Below are 22,002 nucleotides of genomic sequence, written 5' to 3' on the forward strand. Positions count from 1 at the left end.
ACACACAGAGAGAGGCAGAGACATAGGCAGAGGGAGAAGCAGGCTCCCTGCAAGGAGCCTGATGCAGGACTGGATCCCAGCACCCCAAGATTGAGACCTGAGCTGAAGGTACTCGCTCAACCACTGGGCCACCCAGGTGCCCCGTGTTGTCACTGAATGTTGCAGTTGAGCGGTAGGGAACTGCAGGCTTGTTGGAAGTCACTGCTGCATGCCTCCTGGAAAGAGGCTGTGGTTCTGTGGAAGGCTCATTGAGCAGTTATTGATGCTAAGTTTCAGTAGATGGGAGAGTCAAGCCGCTGACATTTAGATACAAGCAGAGAATGATTAAGACCTCTTTCATGGGATCCCTGGGTGGCGCAGCGGTTTGGCGCCTGCCTTTGGCCCAGGGCGCGATCCTGGAGACCCGGGATCGAATCCCACATCCTGCTCCCGGTGCATGGAGCCTGCTTCTCCCTCTGCCTGTGTCTCTGCCTCTCTCTCTCTCTCTGTGTGTGTGACTATCATAAATAAATAAAAATTAAAAAAAAAAAAAGACCTCTTTCATAATCACCGTCCTCTGCCAAGGTCTGGGTGTGGCCTCTGGGGTGGGAGCTCACTTCGTGCACATCTCCTACCACTCCAGGTGTCAGTAGTACAGTAACGCAGCACAAGTGGGGACCTGCCTGAACCATTGTGGCCCAGTGAAGTGCTTCCCTGGAGTTTAACAGGGCTTTAACATGTCTCTTTCAGTATTTTCTTTTCCTTCTGAAAACATGCAAATCTTTTCACGGTGAAGGGCAGATGACCCGATAAGAAACTAAAATGATACTGCTTTCTCCCACATGTTAAGGTGAAAGATGAAATATCAGTCATGACTACCAAGTTTTTTTTGGATCTGGTTGGTTTAAATCAGACCTTTATCAGATTAGTTTTGTGGAGTCCACAGTCATTTGTAAATATTCTTTTAAGCACATATTTGGCTGTTAGTCAGGAAAATGTCACTGCTCTGATTAAACTGACTCATAGATGATTTAGACAAACAGGCTTTATATTTAATTTACTTTGAAGAGAAAGGGAGGTATACATTTTGGATGTATAAACTCATTAATCTCTGGATTCTCTGTCACTAACCTACCTCTTTCCAGTAGTGTACATGCAACAGGGTGTCATGGCCCAGCCTGCCTCGTTGGCATGGAGTCCTCAGGCCACATGGAAGAATGGGCTTATTCCTGTTCCCTCTCTGTGTGTCTTTCTCCCTCACTTTCTCCCTTCCCCACTATTTCTGTTCCTCTCTCCCTTCCTTCTCCCTTCCTTCCTTTCTCCTCTTCCATATATATGTGGATATAGTGTTTTAACCATGCCTGTACATAATAAGTGCTATATAAAAGTGTTGTTGTTATTCTTAAGAGTGGATGTATTTCTTGGCCAAAAGCATTTTTTGTTTTGTTTTGTTTTTTTGTCTTTGCTTCTTGGAAAAGCTCTCTCTGACTCTCAAGGTAACAGTCCATAGAAATTTTAACAGGATGGAAGTAAAAAAAAAAAAAAAAAAAAAAAAAAAGACTAAAATTGAGCCATTCAGGATAGTAGTTCAATGTGACAAATAGTTATTTGGCCCTATTAAGTGCAAAGACACATTAATCAGAAGTGTGAGGAATACCAGAATGATGGAGGTAGTGCTTGCTTGTGAGAAGAGTGGGATCAGACAGGGAGCCATGATAAGTGGTGAAGAAAGTACGTATTATGAGAGAAGTCAAAACTACAATGAAAGTTCCCAACAGGAAGAATATCTGTCTGAGGTATTAGGAAAGACCTCATGAAGGAAGTATCACTGTGGATGGACCTTCGAGCATGAGTAAATTTTTATTAGGCAGAAATGGGAAGGAATGGAAAGCATTCCAGGCATGAACATATGACAGGTCTATTTAGGGGTAGAGAAGAGCCTAAATGAGCACTAATGCTCATGTGAAGATGTGAGGGAAACAGAAACCGAGGCTGGTAGGGTAATGTCTTAGTCTGCTTAGGCTGCCATGACAGAAGCCAGCATAGACTGGCTAGCTTAGAAGATAGAAATTTATTTTCTCACAGTTCTGGAGGTGAGAAGTCCCAGATCTAGTGCTGGCTGATTCAGTTCCTGATGGCAGCTCTTCTAGGCTTGCAGACCACCACCTTCTTGTTATGTACTCAGATGGTCTTTCTGCTGTAGTTCAGGGGTGGGGGATCTGGTGTCTCTTCTTTTTCTTTTCTTTTATTTTTTTAAAAGATTTATTTATTCATTTATTCATGAGAGACACACTTAGAAAGGCAGAGACATGGGCAGAGGGAGAAGCAGGCTCCCTGTGGGGAGCCCGTTGTGGGACTCGATCCCAGGACACCGGGATCACGACCTGAGCCAAGGGCAGATGCTCAACCACCGAGCCACCCAGGTGTCCCCCTTCCTTTTTTTATAAGAAATTCCATCCTGATGGATTAGGGCCTCACTCTTATAGCTTAATTTAACTTTACTTCCTTGAAGGCCCTATCTCTAAATATTATCACACTGGGGGTTAGAGCTTCAACATGGGGATTTGGGGGGAGATGCAATTCAGTTCATAACAGGTGGGTTGGATTGCATATGTAGAAGACTGGAAGCTGACTGCCCGTCATTAGGGTTTTACTCTGTACCTCACTTTTCTCTTCCCTACTCCCTTGTTTCTGGCAGATATTAATGAGTGCCAACTGGGCATGCACACCTGTGGGGAAAATGCCACCTGTACAAATATGGAGGGAAACTATACCTGCATGTGCGCTGGCAGCCTGTCTGAACCTGGACAGATATGTGCTGGTAGGTTGGTGGGTGGTCTCAGTCCAAGGAAGGAACTTAATTTCGGAAAATTCTATACCCCTATGTATTTCTCTAGAGATTCTAGAAATATTCAATTCAACTGAGCTGGTGAGTTTATATTCCTGATTAGGTTGATGCTAAGCTTGGGAATGTAAAATAGTCAAGTTTTCTTAATTTAATAGCATCTGGAATAAATTCTTTTTTTATTGCTCACAATTCAATAACGGTGGGAATACAGGTGGTTCTCTTTAACTATGCGACTAATGTCTTAATTTGTAATGTTGATTTCTGGGGCTGCTGGAAAAATTTTGCAGGTCAAGGCAGATCAGGAAGGATATCTGGACCCTTAACATTTTGAATCACTTTTAAAGCTTTTAAAATATTACCTTAAAAAACTAGTATTTCTTGATCTGAATTGGAACTTCAGCTCTTTTTCCTTTCTTTTTTCCAGATTTTTATTTATTTGAGATAGAGAGAAAGAGCACAAGCAGGGGGAGGAGCAGAGGGAGAAAGAGAAGCAGGCTTCCCGCTGAGCAGGGAGCCCAATATGTGTGTGTATTGGGGGGGGGGCTTGTTTGCTTGATCCCAGGACCCTGGGATCATGACCTGAGCCTAAGCCAGATGCTCGGTTGACTGAGCCAACCAGGCACCTCTTGTTTCTTTCTTTTTAAATGTTAATGGTCTACTTGTGCTTCCTCAAGGCTTTCCCCAAAGGGCAGTATCTTCTCAGCATCTGCACTCAAGAAGGGGGGAGCTGGCTTCATCCTGACCCTGGAAACCAGGATCAGGGACTCTGTCGCCACCACTGCCAGCAATTTATCTGTCTCAGCTCTGCAAGCAGGAAACATCTTAAGAAGGGAAATTTCTGTACTTACTTGGGTCTTTTTTAAAAAATATATTATTTTTCTCACATAATTTGCTTTTCTTAAAGGCATTGAAAGACTGCTAATATTTGTATAGTCAACTATACACCCTAATGTTTTCCTTTTAATGAGTGGAGAACCACTCAATAAAAGTGACCTTACCACCTTGACATTCCCTCTGTCACGGTAGCATTTCTTTTCTGTTGAATTTGCTGGTCTTGTCTTTGAAGGTCCCTCTTGAAAGTTAAATCATTTTTAGAAGCATTGTATGGGAGAAATTTTTGATACTGGGGATAATGGATTGTATATTGGTAGTTTATAAGCCATAAAGAGGTACTTTTGTTCAGTGAGACCCTCTTAAAGCTGGCTGTCATTTCACACCATGAGTGTGTGTTTGTGGATGACAGATGACTTTTATAATGAGACCAGTGACTCGGGATCCTTGCAATAATTTAGAATTGACCATTCCCTTACTTGCCTCCAATATGCTTTATGTCAGATAATACTGAACCTAAAGAAAGAATGGCTGGCTTCATGGTGAATGATGTGAAGTCTGGTTAGGAAAGTGAAACTAGAGTTGCTTCTGAGTTCTTGTCACTAAAAGACACTATATCACAAATTGTTCACAGAGACTAGTTCCTGATATTGATACCTGAGAGACCTAATCACTTCAGAAAGTAAAATTAATGTCTTTGATTTTTGTAGACTCTACTCCGCCTTCTCATCCCATGGAGGACAGTCACTATTCTGTGAGAAATGGTTATCGGGAATGCCCCTCATCCTATGATGGGTACTGCCTCTATAATGGTGTGTGTATGTACATTGAAGCAGTCGACAGATACGCATGCAAGTAAGTCAAGTCTTTGTGATGGCAAAGAGGTATGATGTGGCAGTCTGTAACCTTTTGCTAATTCATAAAATTTGTATCAAGGAAGTTCTTCTATAATTAGGTTTTTGCTAGGGAAAAATATATAAACACATATATATATAAAGTGCGTGTGTGTGTACATGTATTGCACCCTCTCTGCAAACCCCACCCCCAACCCCCTAGCTGCCAATAGTAAATATACATTTAAGGAATTGGTGATTTTCCCTTTTACTTAACTTGATGTTACTACTGATACAGTCTGGGGCTTAAACCTCTCGTTCTAGCTGAAAACTTGAGTTTGTGAAAGAATCCCTGAAAACTTTGAATTGTTTCCCGCTGCATATGTGGAGAACATCCACAATATGTTTCTGAATTTACAAAAGTGTAATATATACACACTGGACTTCTTACCTTCAATTGTCAAAACTGGAAAAAAAATATTTTTCTTCAGTTTCTAATATTGGCGTTTACATTTCGGTTGCTTAGTAACAAGTGCCGGAAATGGGGCCTGCTGTTTTTGCTCCTTCCTCATCCCTGTGAAGGTTTCAATAGTGGGCACAGTCAACTGAAAAGTAGATTTAAGGGTGACAATGAGTCTTCCTACCATACTTACTCAGAAAACATTTCCTTTCTGGCAGTATCTAATTCTGCATCAAATTTTACTTTTAATGGATTTTGGATTTTGAAGTCAATCAGAGGGAGCTGATAGGTCCAGAAAAATAAATAGGTCTCCTGTGGCTAGAGTCCTGACTCATTGATGATTTTCCCTGTGCCTAAGGAAGAAGTGATAAAATATTCTGGTCCTCATGAATAGATGCTATAAGCTTAAAGGCTTTTATTATTTTATGAATAATAATCAGCAGAAACATAGTCTAAATAGGAGTGCCTTGCATTATAAATCGTATCAGCCAGACAAAAATAATGAAAAATACTCGTGAATATTAGTGAAAATGACTCAATGCTCATAGAATTCTACCTTCATATTCAGACGCTGTAATTTTTCTAACCTAAGATAAATCCATATTCACAGTAGTTATCCTTGATTTTGATAATAAGAATAAATTATTTTTTATTTATTCATGGTTCCTTATTATCCAAAATAATGAAATCATGAAGATAAATGTCCTACTTTATTAGATCATGATTTGTTTATCTCTATGATACTTTAGATTATGAGAGATATTACAATAATGTGAGGGATACTTCACAATTACGAATTGCATTTAGTACATTATTTTCATTTGACCCGATGGCATCGATTCATTAAATGATTTATGAACTCTTTAGTACACTGCTTTTCTGTCATTAAATCCTGATGAAAATATCTTGTTCCCTGATAAGGTTTTAAACATGAATTGCTACAAAATGACAATTAAACTAGAGATAACACTCATATTTAAGGACCTTTAATGAAAAGCAATATTTAAAATATCACCAGAGGTCCCATTAATCTAGATCATAACTTTGTTTTTAAATTCTACATTAAATAAAAATGTGGTTTAATCAGACATTCAACCCTTTCCTCCTTTTGCCTCAATGACCTCACCTTGTATTTTTTAAATTCTATGATAACACATCTCTAGGAGTGCTCACCACTCCAACTTTTATTAGAAACACCTCCTGGACATCATTCTGCAGGGTTCTGAATACCATGAGAAGGTTTATAAAGGGCTCCTCTTCTTTCCTTGCTTGAAGACAGTGGAAGCTCCCCTCAGATACAGAGATCCCCTGGCTGCCTGGGGTGCAGAGGATGTGAGAACTGAAGTCTCCACACCCCACATCTTTCTCAAAGTTTCCCTGGTCTGGAGATTCTCAGAAGACCAAGCCCCCTGAGCTAAAAGGAGGTCCTCATTCATTCTGATTTGGCTTTGAACCAACCCACAGGTTGGCTAGGTCTTCTTGAGATCAAGCTGCCCCAGCACCAGTGTTGTGAAATGTTTCATGGAAAAGGAGTTGTGTGGTCAAATCAGTCTGAGAAATGCTGCATACTCTAGCCCTCAGTTCTTGATCATAGTACATACACCACAATGTGAAAAAGTTTTGTTGACCTTTTCTCAATCTAGAATTTCTTGAAATTATTTGACCAAAAAAAACTCAGATTTGAATAATTTATCTGATTAGATAAACCCAAGAATCTTTTGCTTGGTTAAACAGAACTAATTAATAATGCCAAGAACTAGTAGTGGATGGCCCATCCATGTGAAATGCTGGCTTACTGCTTTGGGCCTTATATGGCCCAGAGAGGCCCTGATATTACTGCTTGGCTTGGCTGCCCAGGACTCTTGCCCATGTAATTGGCATATTTCCTGAGACCCTAAAATCTCTAAGATTAACATCCAACAGCTTAAAAGTGGCTGCTAGGCATTGGTAGTAAATTACTATAACCAAAGATAGCTAGAATTAAAACAGTATCCAGGAAAGCCTGAAATAACTTGACAGTCTGTTATTCTTCCTACACTTAGATCCTGTTATCTCTTTCATGATCCGTTCTAGAAGAATAACTTGAGGTGCACAGAGCTTAAAACCCTTTTCGGGAGTAGCCCAATGTAGAAAAATTAGAGAGGGTGACAAAACATGAGAGACTCCTAACTCTGGGAAATGAACAAGGGGTAATGGAAGGGAAGGCGAGCAGGAGGATGGGTGATGGGCACTGAGGGGGGCGCTTGATGGAATGAGCACTGGATGTTATACTATGTGTTGGCAAATCGAACTTCATTTAAAAAATATATAAAAATAATTTTAAAAATTTAAAAAACAAGAAAAAAGGAAGTAGCCTAATGTAGCAAAAAGAACACAGGCTTTGAAATCAGAAAACCATTTGGATCAAACCTGCCATTCACTGATTAAAAGCAAAAAAGATAAAAAGTAACTAGTATCGGTAAGGATGTGGAGACAAAGGAGCCCTCATACACTGCTGATGGAAATATAAACTGATACAGCCACTGTGGAAAACTGCATGGAATTTCCTCAAAAAATTAAAAATAGAAATACCATATAATCTAATAATTCTACTCTTGGGTATTTACCCAGAGAAGAGGAAAACACTAATTCAAAAAGATATCTATCACAGCATTATTTACAATAACCTAGATATAGAACCAATCTAAGTGTCCATTGATACATGAATGGATAAGGAAGATGGTGTGTGTGTGTGTGTGTGTGTGTGTGTGTGTGTGTGTTTGTGATGGAATATTATGCAGCAACAGAAAGGATGAGATATGCCATTTGAAACAATACGGAGGGACCCAGAGTATATTACGCTAAGTGAAATAAGTCAGACAAGAAAGACAAATACCATTTAACTTCACTTCTACGTGGAATCTAAAAAAAAATGAATAAACAAACAAAAAGCAGAATGGGACCTGTAAATACCGAGAACAAACTGATGGTTGCCAGAGAAGAGATGGGTAGGGGGATGGGTAAAATGAGTGAAGGGGAGAGTGAGATACAGCCTTCCCGTTATGGAATGAATAAGTCATGGGAATAAAAGGCACAGCATAAGGGGGTATAGTCAGTGACATCGTAACAGGGATACGTGGGGACAGATGGCAGCTACATCTGTGATGAGCAGAGCATACTGTGTACTCTTGTCAAATCCTTATGCTGTACCTGAAACTAATGTAACATAGTGTCAGCTATGCTGAACCAACCAACCAACCAACCAAAGCCCTGCCATTCACCAGACCTGATACAAATTACTTAACTCTTTTGACCCTCACTTTTCTCATCTGTAAAATGGGAATTTGCTATCGAAAGTAAAGCGAGTAAAAGTGCCTAGCACGGTGTCAGATACATAGGCTGCCTAACAAATGCTAGTTTCATTCCTCTTCTCTCTGAAAGTGACTTTCCAACGCTCTTATGACCAACTCAAGCTAGACTGGGACTAGGATCTAGATCTTTTTTTTTTTTTTTTTTAAAGATTTTATTGATTCATGAGAGACAGAGATGGGGGGGTGGTTGGAGACAGACACAGGCAGAAGGAGAAGCAGGCTCCATGCAGGGAGCCGGATGTGGGACTCGATCCAGGTACTCCAGGATCACACCCTGGGCCTAAGGCAGGTGCTAAACTGCTGAGCCACCCGGGGATCCCCGGATCTAGATCTTTTGCAGTTTCATCTCATGCTTTTTCCAAGCTCTCTTCCCCCGGTGAGAACCAGTATCAATTCCCTGGGCATTCATTCCTTCAGGTCCTTTTGGAATGAGGCGCAGATAGATAACTGACCCAGGGCTGGGAGCGGGGTGGGGTGGGGAGAAATTCCTAACAAGTGAGTAGCTCAAAATGCTCAAAGGAATATTTTTGACTTTTATGCTCCTGTGAAGAGTAATAGAATACGATTGTACCCACGATCCCATAATTTCTGGAAGTATTCATTCCCAATAGATGGCAGCATTGTTTCATTTACTTTTACCTACACGGCCGTGGCTCCCGTGGGTGGCTGGTGACTCTAGTTACCATTTCGCTAATGAAACACTGAAAGCTCCTTTTCCTCCACTTATTTTTCTCTCCCTTGAAGAAAGGACGCAAATGTCCGTGTGGCCTCACTGAGACCTTTTCTCTCGGGCCAGTGGTGGTTTTTTTTGTTTTGTTTTGTTTTTGTTTTGCTTTTTTTTTTTTTTTTAAAGAAAAGAAATGTTTCCTTGGCCGGCTAGGCTGCCCTTCCTGTTCAGAGACTACACATTGTTGTATAAGCCTGGTCTCCAGTGAGGGACTCACTCTGCCTTCAAATTCTTCCTTCCTTTGACCTATACTCTCTGCAATCTGGCCAAACATTTGTTCAAAAACTCTCTGGGCTCTCGGGGCAGAGTTGCTTTGCGTTGGTCTTAAAGGTAGCTTCTCTAGCCTAACAGAAGCTGATCTTTAATCAATGTTCTGCAATGCCTTATAGAGGCGGCATGCAAATAATCCCTCATCAGTCCGGGTGCAAACAGACCAAGGGGGGCGGGGGCCCATGCTGCATGAACTTGTCCATCACAGTGCTTTCAACTGACCCCTGATGGATTTTCCATATGCTTCTAGAGAGCCCAGTTTGGGGAATGCAGGGGTTGAAAGCAGGATATAGAATCTGAAAAATATCTGCGTGTTTGGCCAGGGCTTGCGGCTGACCTGTGTTTGGTGTGTTGTTACAGCTGTGTTTTTGGCTACGTCGGGGAGCGATGTCAGCACCGAGACCTGAAATGGGAACTGCGCCACGCGGGCCAGGGCCGGCAGCGGCAGGTCGCCGCGGTGGCCGTGGGCGTGGCCGTGCTGGTCCTGCTGCTGCTGCTCGGGCTGGGGGGCGCGCACTGCTACAGGTGACCTTTCCCTCCCGTGCACCTTGCACCTGGCTCTAGCGCCGCCCGCCCGAGGGCATGCCTGCCTCCGGGAGATGAACCTTCTCTGCACACTTGCCACATTGATTTGAAAGGGGGAATGACCATAAAAGAAAACAAGAAATGGCTGAGGATGTGGCTGCTCTAAAACATCGATGGTTTTACTTGTCCTTGTTGCATTCCAGTCTTTGTCGGTATATCTGCATTTTTGAAAAAGATTTTATTTATTTATTCATGAGAGCCACAGAGAGAGAGGGAGAAGCAGGCTCCCTGCGGGGAGCCCCATGCGGGACTCGATCCTGGGACCCCGGGATCATGACCTGAGCCAAAGGCAGATGCTCAACTGCTGAACCCCCCGGGTGCTCCTATCTGCACCATTTATGGGGTTTTTATTGAGCATAATGCACTTTCATAGTCCACTTTTCTTCTCTTAGGCGTCACCTGCTTCCCCCCACCCCACCCCCGCTCGCATGTGGGCGGCATAATTAGTTTTTCATGGTTGCCTTCCCCGCAGTGGATTTCCCACAAAGCATTAACTTCTGTTCAAGAGAATCAGTGTTTTCCCTCACTTGGAAGGTCCTTGGGTTTTGCGTTTTCAGTAATTTCAAAGTAAAAGTTGAAAACTCTGGAGCAAAAATATTTATACATTTAATCTCAAAAAATACTACATTAAGGTGAAGGGATCATTTTCCTTTTTCTTGAAAAGGGCTTCATCCTCCACTATCATCAATGTTGACAAGCATTTTATGTACTGTTAGAGCTTGTGCTGTACAAAATTATTGAGTCATTACACTTTTGGGCTGAAGGGAACTTTGTAGAATTATCTAACTCCATTTCATCATTTTATGGCTGAAGAACCTAAGGCCAACTTACCTAATGGTCCCAATTCTCTGAAAATGTAGGGAGTACGTACTTACATGACCACCTGCAGAATAAAATTCAACCACATTTACCAGTGCTATGCAGCCACTCAGATGGCAAGTGTCATGTATTATGGAGAATTTCAGCATATCATCCAAGATGTGCTCGTCTGAGATCCTGCTGTATCTTAGCATTCTGGTTAAGAGCATGGGTTTTAGGATCAGACTACGCAGGTACAAGTCCCAGTCATGCTGAAGTCATAACAGGCGTGTTATCTAACCTCTGTATCCATTAATTTCCTTTGCTATAAAATGGGAACAAAGAACAGTAATAATGTCAAGAGTTATTATAAAATTAATTGAGTTAAGAGTTTAGAACTGGCATAGAGGACTTAATAAACACTATGTTATTATCATGGGGATTTGTTATGAGCTATAATCTTCCCACCAAGAGTAACATGTTCTGAACCTCTTTTACACCTTGAGAGACAAGGTTCTCTTGAAATTTTTAGTTCAGAGGTTCAACAGTAACCATTTATGTCACTTTTTAGCTTGGTATTGGACTTGTAGAAAGAGTATCAAATAATCAAGATTTGTCCCATTGGACAGAATGCCAAGAGAAAAGTAGATGCTTGGCAAATAGTGTAGAAAGAATTGAAGCAGGAAACTCAAGTTCATGTGTGCCATAATTATTAAGTATTTTTTTCTTATTCTGTGGGTTACGACATAATAAATAAATTTTATTTTCTGCTGATGTTCTTCAGAACTCTGGATTGAAAGCTAATGTCAGATTGCTGGCTCTTTGGACTTAGAATTCAAGGACCAGCTCAGCTGGTTAGAGTAGACTTTATGTACAAATAAGAACATTTTTAGCTTCTGACCCCCATATATCTAAATCAAAAGTGATAAGCATTATTTTTTCGAAAAGAAAACTCCTCAGAACCTTTTCTCTTTTTCTTTTTACTGAAAGGCATCCAAAGTTGTAAAGTTCTTTCTGAGCAGATGTATGGGTATTTACCTAATGGCTCTGATCAGTGGAGCAGCTTACCCCCCTGCAAATTTTTGACTATGTTTTTGACTGCATCAGTACTTTGGTGTATTGATTCTGAGACGATCAAATTAAGACTTCTAGTCTAAATATTGTCATGTCACCAAAGTATACCGATAAATACAGCTCTACCCTTGAGTTTTTAAGTGAGGCATATTGAATGATTTTCCTTAAAGAGTTAGAATCAGTTATTTCCTCCTTTTGTATCACTCCTTGCCTCTCTTGTCTCGATTGAGCATTGATACTCTTTGTCTCCTAGAGGGACTTAGCTGCCACCTGCCCAAGATAGCAGCACTATTTTTGGAATCTTGGGCTGGCTGGTGGTTTTTTAATATTTTTTTTTAAAAAAGATTTTATTTGTTTATTCATGAGAGACACAGAGAGAGAGAGAGAGACAGAGACACAGGCAGAGGGGGAAGCAGGCTCCCCACAGGGAGCCTGATGTGGGATTTAAACCTGAGACTCCGGGATCATGCCCTGAGCCTAAGGCAGACACTCAACGACTGAGCCACCCCAGGCGTCCCTGGCTAGTGGTCTTTACCACCACATTTCCTTCATTGCCTTCCTTTCAATGGCTGCTCCATACATTATGTACCTCTCTCTCTCCCTCTAGAAGCTACAGCTCTGGGGACAGATATCCCAGCCTAATATTAGATCTCTCCCACTTTACTCCCCTTCCTCTCGGGCATGCCACCATGCCTTCTATAGACTTTGTGCTTCATCTTTGTCAAACAAGTATTTATGAAGCTAGATTTGGAGGCAAGAGACCTATCCTATTTCCTAGGTTGGCAATTATGAGATAGTATTCTCTTGGGTCCTCCACTCTGTGTTCTTGTGTCTGATGCCTTTCAGCAACCAGACTAGTGGGAGGAACCCAGCCATCTCACAGAACCTTGAAAAAAATGAAATATCATCTGGAAAGTTCTGCAGAAAAGAATACAGAGAAAACCCAAAGTTATGCTCCTAGTTTTCTTAATATTTCTTCTTTGAGACATTTTAGGTACCTATATTTCTTTTTTTTTTTTTTTTTTTTTGGTACCTATATTTCAATAGCAAAAGTGGTTGTCCCTGACCATCACTGAGTGGGCTACTGGTTGTGTGTTGTTTTGAAATTGTCTCACATTTTGGCTTTATTGCAGGACTAAGAAGTTGTCATCAAAAAATTTAAAGAATCCTTATGAAGAGCCAAGCAGAGAGGGTAGCAGTAGCAGGCCTTCAGACAGCGAGGCTAGGATGGCCTCTTGTCCCCAACCTTGGGTAATGTGACCAAAGTACATGAAGCAAGAAATTGGCTTCATGTAGATCCCAGTTAATTTTTTCTCATAATTTTCTTCTATCCTGTAACTTCTTCTTCTAACTTGTATTTTTGTGAGTTATGTAAAAAGTCTTTCCCAATTTTTAGGTAATCTCTTTCAAATCGTTTTCTTAAAAGCCCAAGACTATGCTCTACTTTTCTTTCTTTTTTCTTCTGGTTTCTCACTGTAGCTGTTTGTTTGTTCGTTTGTTTATTCATTTCTTTGAAACACAGCTGATGCTCTAATTTTTTTTTATTTTTATTTACTTATGATAGTCACACAGAGAGAGAGAGAGGCAGAGACACAGGCAGAGGGAGAAGCAGGCTCCATGCACCGGGAGCCCGACGTGGGATTTGATCCCAGGTCTCCAGGATCACGCCCTGGGCCAAAGGCAGGCGCCAAACCGCTGCGCCACCCAGGGATCCCTCTAATTTTCTTAATATTTTTTTTCTTCACATACATTTTAAATCCCTAAATTTCAGCAGCAAAATAGTTGCCAGGTATAGCAAATAAAAATACAGGACACCTAGATAAGTTCATACTTATAGTGAATGTTCACATTAAAATTCAAATCTAATTGGGTGTCTTGTATTTTATCTGGCAAACCTATACATTTTCCAAAAAGCATAGTGATTGGGAAGTTCAAAATGCTTCATAAATCACCCACTTCAGTAACTGATCTTGAAACCGTATAGGGCAAGCTTAGATAGGCTAAGCTTCCTTGAAACTGTTGGAATTTCCATTTCCAGACACCTGTCAGAGACAACTTGAGTGGTTCAGTGTGTACTGCTGGTATTATTGGGGGCATATATTGCAGAAGAGGCTGGTCTAATACGTGGCAGATCCATTGGGGGATTGAAACCTGTGGGCAAATAGGGAAAAGGTTATTAGGGGATGTTTTGGAGGGGCAGAGGCAACATATGTCTCCTTCCCACACCACTCCCCCACTCCCCTGCCCCCACCATACTCTTTCCCAGAGAATAGCTTTCCTGTGGCCATGCTTTTGCTCAACAGGTCATCACTGATCCTGCCTCTTATAGGCATTCAGTGTATACTTGTTTTCTGGCTACGACTTAAAATACAAAAATAAAACAAGAAATGTGAAGTCTAGCCTTACACTCCTACTAATTGGCTGTCTGAATCTTCAGTAGGTTACTTATCCCCTGTTTCCTCTTCAGGACACTGAGGGGTGTGGATTAGATGACCTCTGAGATTCCTTCTGTATCTTCAGATCCCTAAGTGTGTGCTTCTTGGTGGGCTTACCTCTAGAACATCCTCAGTTCTTTGAGTGCTCATGACTGTGTGGACTTCTGACTGACCTGTATTGCACCTGTTGGGCTCTATGGCATTTCATTCAGGTTTTGAGTAGCAACTTTAATTCATGTTCTTGAAATCATTGGAAAAGAAGGAGAAACCATCTGTATCTAGTTTTTAAAAAAATCAAAAACATTTGCCACTGTCATTAGCAGCTTGTTGGCTCCAAGCTGTAGGAGGAGGCCTTGGGCTGCTGAGCTCAGCCCCCCAACCCATCATAACTGTCCACTCTAATTGTCATTGACACCAGCTGCTGCTACAGATCTCAGTGGGAGCAAGAGAGAGCTGAGCCTCTGAGATGGCAGGAGAAGCAGCAGAACCGAATTTGGTTCCATCAGCTGCTTTTCTCATCTCATCCCAGAATCTGAGGACCTATGTTCTTCTGGGCAGACAAACATGTGGCTGGAAAATTTGCAGTGCAGAGGGGCTGGCTTTAGATTTTAGTCAGAAATAATGGCGTATGCCCTTAAACAATGGATCGTGTAACGATTTTGCAATATGTCACTGCAGAGAGACCATTAATGAAGAGAAAGCAGTGAAGGATAATTAGCATTGTGGAAAATAAGAAAATGGAAACACATGTTCATGGGATTCGCCAACATTTCTCTCCCTAATTGACTCCAGTCGTTGTGCTTCCTACACTTTTCTCAAAGAGAAATATGAGCAGGGAGGGTTTTGTTGTTTTTTTTCAATTCCCTTTTCCTTATTTTATTTCTGAGTTATGGACTCTTCCTGTGGAGGGTCCATTTCTGAACCAACAGAGAGCATGATCAGCTAAAATCTTGGGGGCAGTCCCCCTTACTGATTGGTGAGGAAGGACTTTTGCAAATTGCATTATTTGTCCTAAGGCATGAGATAACTTATTTTCTTTCATTTTAGCATTGACCTATTTTCTTTCATCGATCTATTTTAATACCTAATCCATCTAGTGTGAATGTGAGCCAGTGGACTCTGGTCAGCCTACACTCCAAGTGCCCAATCAATTGTGGGTGATACAATAAGGACAAAATAATAATTTTTTTGACCAAAGAGAAATGCTGAATCTTTCTGGGCCTGCCTTTTAGAATTCTTGTTGCTAAAGTGTTCAACTATGAAAAGGCATTTGGGGGATTCCTGCAAAACAGTAGTTATGCTATTAGTTGTTATTACCTGCTAATGACCCCAACCTCCTCAGAACTTGGTAGCATGTTTAAATGAATTTTATTAACTAAACAAACACATGTATTTGAAAAATTGGAGTACATACATATATGAGCTCTTATTTGTCTGGTCTTTGGGCAATGCTTAGAACACCTAGGGATTCTTGGATTGCTTTAAATAAAACAGTGGGACCCTTGGGATCCATGACCCAAAAGTTAGGATTCCAGAATTAGAATAGATCTTCAGTAAAGACATTGGTAGTGCCTATTTGCCTTAATCAACATAAGGCTCCCAGTTGAAAACTGAATCTTTTATTAGCAAGAGAGAGAAATTTGACAGGGCCTTTCTTTCAGCTTCCACCTTCCATAAGATGAACACAATGAAGCCATAGACTTTGACTTAATGCGTGTTGAAATCATTGATGAGTTATAGCTATGTCCTCTCCCTCCCTTCCTCCCCTGTATACTCTGCAGTTTGTGGTTATAAAGGAACATCAAAATCTCAGGAATGGAAGTCAACCTATGGCCCTCAAGGATGGTGAGTCAGCAGATGTTAGCCGGTTTTCCTCTCCAGAGCCAGGTGAGTGGCTATCTTTACCTGGATCCTGAGTGTTTTCCTGAATGTGAAATTCTCATGGATGCGCAGATACAATACTTAAACTGTATAAGCTATGTGAGCAGCTGAGCTGTAGAAATGCCATAGACCTTTAGAGAAATGTATTTGGATTAGATTCTTATCTTGCACAAGATTACCATGTTCGCTCAAAATTCTGGTCACATACCAGTCTGCTAGATCACTTCGAGCAAACACACAATGAGTGACTATTTTGAATTCAGCTGCATTTTTTAGATCATTCTTGGGGTTAGGGATCTGTACTGGTAGCCATAGGTATAGTTCTGGTGAAATTGTAAATGACTCCAAGAAAACGTGTTCCATGTTCTAGTAGGAAGGTTCCTGTGAATTTAAGTTGTTCTGAGGGTCTTCCTGGGGATTTGGGAGTGTTTACATCTTATCAAGGGCCAGCCCTCAGCCAAATGCCTGGCCATCTGTGAAGTCCATTCGGGCTACTGGGAGAGGGTCCATAAAAACAACCCACGTTCTCAGACTACTCTGGAATTCAATCTGCTTCAGGTGGAAATGGAATTAGATACCTTATAATACTTTTGCCAAGAGTTGCATTATGATAAACATCTTGAGCATGGGGCTCAGATATCAATTTTATTTCATAACTCAGAGGACAAGGTTGAACATGTTTGAATCATACGCTGTTAGAAAGTTTCAGAGAAACTTTGAGCCAACAAAACCAGTTTCTGTGCTGAGGGGGGGTTTCAGCTTTGCTTATATTTTCTGATGTCTGCCCTTTGTGAATATGCTTGTTACTCTCCTCTTCAAATTTCCCTAAAGAGAGAACATAGGATTCTTGTTTTACAAAACTCACTCTGCATCTGTCTCATACGTGTATTGCCATGTAACCCAAATTCAGTAGAACGTTTTTTTCCTTTGGTGAAGGCTTTGGATATTAAGGTACACTTTAGAATTGAATATTAAAACTACAATAAATAAAATTTTATATATAAACTGTTACCAGGTTTGTTCCCCACTTAATGAAAACGTTGGGCATTTTCAAAAGTTGCTTGGGTTTTGTTATTATTACCAATGTTATGAGAAAGTAATGGAATATCCTATCATTATATATTGCTTTTTCTTGAGGAGCTAAAAGCACATGATTCTTTGTTACAGAAGTAATTCACTGTGGAGGTATATATAATTTTTCCAGTTAATCAGTAGCACAATGATTTGACCAAGGTATGGTTAAACTCAGAAAAGAACTCAGGATCTGGTTAGCTAAGTGCACAGGAAAAGATTAGAATAGCTTTTTTGCTTATTCTACTGTGGTTTGACTTACTCTCTGTAGGCCATTCATAAAACTGTCTCCCAATTTGAGTGATCACACCCTCTGATCACGGCCAGCTGTCTCATAAATGCACAAGATAAAAGTGCACAAAGAGATCCAAGGTAGGGAAGTAGAATGGAGAATGAGATAAAAGATTGAGATTGGCTCTGAGCCAATTCCTTTTCTGCTCCTGGAAAACCCATAAAAACACAGGCTGTACTAGCGGTGGATCCAAGGAACCATATTCATTGACCTCAACCAACATCAACTGGTGCAGGTTGAGTTAGCACCATGCTATGGGCAAAGTACCATGCTAGGCATGCAAGTGCACCTCAGCTCTGTTCTCAAGTCTCCCAGAAGGGGAGAGAAATGCACAGAGAATGTCAGAAGAATGTCAAGCATGGCCTTTGAATCATCTCATCCAACCAAGACTAATTTTTTAGAAATCGGGTCCAGAGAGTCTGAGAATGGATTCATTTTGTGTCTCATCTTTCAGGCCTACTCTCTAATCACTATCATTAGGGCCTCTCTTGCTGGACATTGCGAATGGACATTGTGAATGATGTGAACCCTAAAGTTTCTTATTCCTTTTGTATAGGGTCAGTAAAACGGACCTCATGGAGAAATGAACACCAGTTATATAAGGACACAGAGCAAGGCTGCTGCACTCCACCATCCAGTAATAGAGGCACCGGCTCTCAGTCAATGGAGCAGAGCTTTTCTGTCCCCTCCTATGAGGCACAGCCCATTGCTTTGGGGGTTGAGAAGCCACAGTCTCTCCTATCAGCTAACCCTTATTGCAACAAAGGGCCCCAGATCCACCACACCAAATGAAGCTGATTCAGTGACAACTGGAATTAAAAGGTCAAAAAGTATAAACTGTATTGATAGACGGTAATATTTCATTTCAAAAAGTAGAGGGAAAATACAGATTTTGGTGCCACAATCTCTTCAACTAATCACCAACCCAGGGTCCTGGAGACAAATATGTAGTTGTGCTTTTGTTTCTTCCTTCAAGCAGTCCCACTGCAGATTTTCAAGTAAGAGCAACTGGGAGAATCACTAGGGAACTCATTAGAAACTGGAACACAGTATTACTCTGTGTTATCTTCTGTAGTCAATACAGACAGATTTTTTTTTCTCTGCAGCCCCAGAAGAAATTAGGTGAAAGCAGGTAACCACACTTGTCTGTTTATATAAGGTAATTCCTTTTATCTGGACAGAATATTTAGTTCAATCTTATAAAAATGATTAGAATATTAAAATTGCTGTTATGATACATTGTAGGTACCTAACCTACCATCGGTGTGGTCCATGCTGTTAATTTCATGGAATGAATTTTTATAAATTGACCAAAAAATGTATTAACTTAGAACCTGATTTCTTTGGAATGAGTTGGCTTATTTTTTCTATTTTAAAATCTTTGAATTAAAATATTTTATTTTTAAAAAATAACTCAAGAGACATCGGTGTTTCTCAAGCTTTACTATTCTTTCCCCATGAAATATTTTTAATGAAAACGGTAAATTTTCCTTTCATGTGTTGGCACAGAATTTTTACTTCTTTTCAAATATGAGATTGCAAGCAAATTTTCAGATTTATTTTCATTTTGAACAACGAATATCTTCTAATTATTTAAATAAAATCATCATAAAACATAAACATTTTCTTGTATTCCTGGTTAAGTTATAAATTATATTCTAAGGGATATTAAAGTTGAACCAAAGTGATTTGCCAAGGTGATTGTCAGAGCTTCCTATTGTTAAAGTTCTAAAAATAGTTTTGAAATGTATTGTTGTAACTTTGTAAAGTAAAACTTCACAAGGTGTTCTAATTCAATCTTATTCTTATAGCTAAGACGTTGTTATAAATCACACAACCTAATACAGTAAGTGTAGACTATTTGGGCCTTTGGATTATTCAGTTTATGCATTAGCTGGCCCTTTTGCTTATCTTTTCTTGCATTTCTTTTCAACTCCTTAGACTTTGGTTAGGCTAGAAATCAGCATAAAAAGGATTTGAAGCACATCTCTTCAAGTCAATACTTAGAAATTTTGGTAAAGATTTAGTGGTGAGGAGGATAACTTATATTAGATCATTATTCAGTGTGACCCCTTTCACAGATTTATACAAATACAGATTTTTCTTTATTCTGTATAAAATTTTCCTTTAATTGACAGTGGGTACCCTGAAGGATTAGAAGACCTATTTTTTTTTTTCTAATGAGTGAAATGACCTCAGAAAACAATACTCAGAATGTTCCCAACTATGGCGACATTATATTCTGAAATGTGAATGTTTTTTTTTTCTTCCTAAAATCAAGCATTTCTGAAGTTTTCAGGGTATAGATTATACAATTTTTAAAAATTTTACTACCTCTTTCTTTTAGAATTTCAATGAAAACTAAAGAGATGACATGAGACCATAGTAGCTCATAACGTAACATTATCTTTGAACCAGATAATCCCTTTTCCTTCAAGACTTTCAATGAATCTAATACCTCATAAATTGGGACCATGTTAAATCCCAAACGAGGTGGTAACACTGGCTTCCTGGTCAGATTAAAGAAAAAGCGTACTTTGCATTCTTTAATCACCAAGTCACCATGAAGAGATAGCTCCCTTTCTTATGGTTCCACATTTCTACCAGAAATATCCTCCTTTAAGAAATTATTTTAGAAAAGAGCATTTTCATCTGAGATGTTTGATTTTCATTTTTTCCAAACTGAATATTTTTATTTCCTAACTCTCATGGTCTCATTGGGCACAATGCCTGATTGTGATTCTGTTTGACTAACATGTTACCTACTACATATAAAATGGGCATTCCACCCTCTTTTCTAGCATCTAATGAAGGCTGACTACTCTGTATTCTTTTATTTTTTAAGAAGATTTTATTTATTTATTCATGAGAGACACACAGAGAGAGGCAGAGACATAGGCAGAGGGAGAAGCAGGCTTCCTGCAGAGTCCCAGGACCCCGGGATCACACCCTGAGCCAAAGGCAGATGCCCAACCAATGAGCCACCCAGGCATCCCTACTGTATTCTTTTAAAACAAGTTCCACATATTGGCCTTAATTTCCAGCTCATGTCCTTTTCATGTAAACCAATTATTATTGTGTGATAATTGTGTTAAAAGCACTAAATAATAAATCCTTAAAAAGTAATCTGGGGAGAAAAGGAAGATACCCAGTCATTTTAAGTAGCTGTGAGAGGCAACATGTTGTTATCTTTTGCTTTGTTTTACTTTTTCCTTCTTTTTTTGTCTTTAAATGAGAAACTCTAGCTGTATGCATTGTTTCGACCTGAGCTTTCCAAATTTAGACATTCCTGAAGCAGAGAGTACTTTCCCACTTAGAACTTGATAGGACTTTTGTAGCTAGTAGCCATACGCAAGCGACAGCATAACTCCATAGGAAAATATGTGGCATTTATTTATTTTTTTAAAAGATTCGTTTATTTATTTATTTATTCATGAGAGACACAGAGAGAAAGAGAGGCAGAGACACAGGCAGTGAGAAGTAGGCTCCACGCAGGGAGCCCGACATGGGACTCGATCCCCCGTCTCCAGGATCAGGCCCTGGGCTGAAGGCGGCGCTAAACCGCTGAGCCACCCGGGCTGCCCAAGGCAGACATTTAGTATGATGTTAATCATGGACACATCTGAAACAGACTTTAAGGAAGCATCTAAATTGCAAAACAGAAAAATTTCCTAGCTGGTGTTCATTTATTTTTTTTCCTCTACAGTGAATATTTGGCCCTTCTGACATGATTCAGTGTCTGATGGGACAGAAGAAAATTAAGATGTGCCACACTCAACAATTAAACCTACAGGGTGCATTCCTTTTTTTTAAGCTTTAATTTTAATTCCAGTTAGTTAACATACAGTGTTATGTTAGTTTCAGGTGTACAATATAGTGATTTAAGACTTCCATACAACATTCGGTGCTCATCACAAATGCATTCCTTAATCCCCATCACCTATTTCACCCATCCCCCCCACCTCTCCTCTGGTAACCATCAATTTGTTCTTTATAGTCTATTTAGAGTCTATTTCTTGGTTTGTCTCTCTTTATTCCCTGTGTTCATTTGTTTTGTCTCCTAAATTCCACATGTGAGAGAAATCATATAGAATTTTCTTTCTCTAACTTATTTTGTTTAGCATTATATTCTCTCGCTCCACTGAAGTCATTGCAGATGGCAAGATTTCATTCTTTTTATGACTGAATAATATTCCATTAAGTGTATATATATATATATATATATATATACATATATACCATATTTTCTTTATCCTTTCATCAATTGATGGACAGTTGGACTGCTTCAGTAGTTTGGCCATTATAAATAATGCTTCAATAAACATTGGAGTGCATGCTTTTGTATTCTTTGGGTAGATCCCCAGTAGTGCAGTTGCTGGATTGTGCGATTTGTCCTAGCTCTGGGAAAAACACTGTTGGTTATTTTGATAGAGGCGGCATTAAATGTGTAGATTGCTTTGGGTAGTATAGACATTTGAACAATATTTGTTCTTCCAGTCCCTGAGCATGGAATGTCTTCTGTTTCTTCATGTCATCTTCAATTTCTTTCATCAGGAATTAATAGTTTT

At 40.0% G+C, this 22,002-nt stretch overlaps 1 protein-coding gene across 5 annotated transcripts in view; it reads left to right on the plus strand.

Annotated features, from left to right (window-relative positions):
* EGF (epidermal growth factor) overlaps positions 1–19,054 on the plus strand; it is a 93,071-nt gene extending 74,017 nt beyond the window's left edge. For 4 of the 5 annotated variants that reach the window (XM_077882286.1, XM_077882287.1, XM_077882288.1 and 1 more), the window contains 6 exons: positions 2,678–2,800; positions 4,369–4,513; positions 9,659–9,823; positions 12,889–13,006; positions 15,972–16,077; positions 17,991–19,054. In XM_077882286.1, coding sequence (XP_077738412.1) covers positions 2,678–2,800; positions 4,369–4,513; positions 9,659–9,823; positions 12,889–13,006; positions 15,972–16,077; positions 17,991–18,226 — 893 coding nt within the window. In that variant the 3' untranslated portion in view covers positions 18,227–19,054. Of the gene's footprint in view, positions 1–2,677; positions 2,909–4,368; positions 4,514–9,658; positions 9,824–12,888; positions 13,007–15,971; positions 16,078–17,990 lie in introns of those variants that run through there. The other variant, XM_077882290.1, reaches the window with a different exon arrangement.
* Positions 19,055–22,002: the final 2,948 nt, after the last annotated feature.

Source organism: Canis aureus, chromosome 33 (genome assembly GCF_053574225.1).
Source record: "Canis aureus isolate CA01 chromosome 33, VMU_Caureus_v.1.0, whole genome shotgun sequence".
Taxonomy (NCBI): domain Eukaryota; kingdom Metazoa; phylum Chordata; class Mammalia; order Carnivora; family Canidae; genus Canis; species Canis aureus.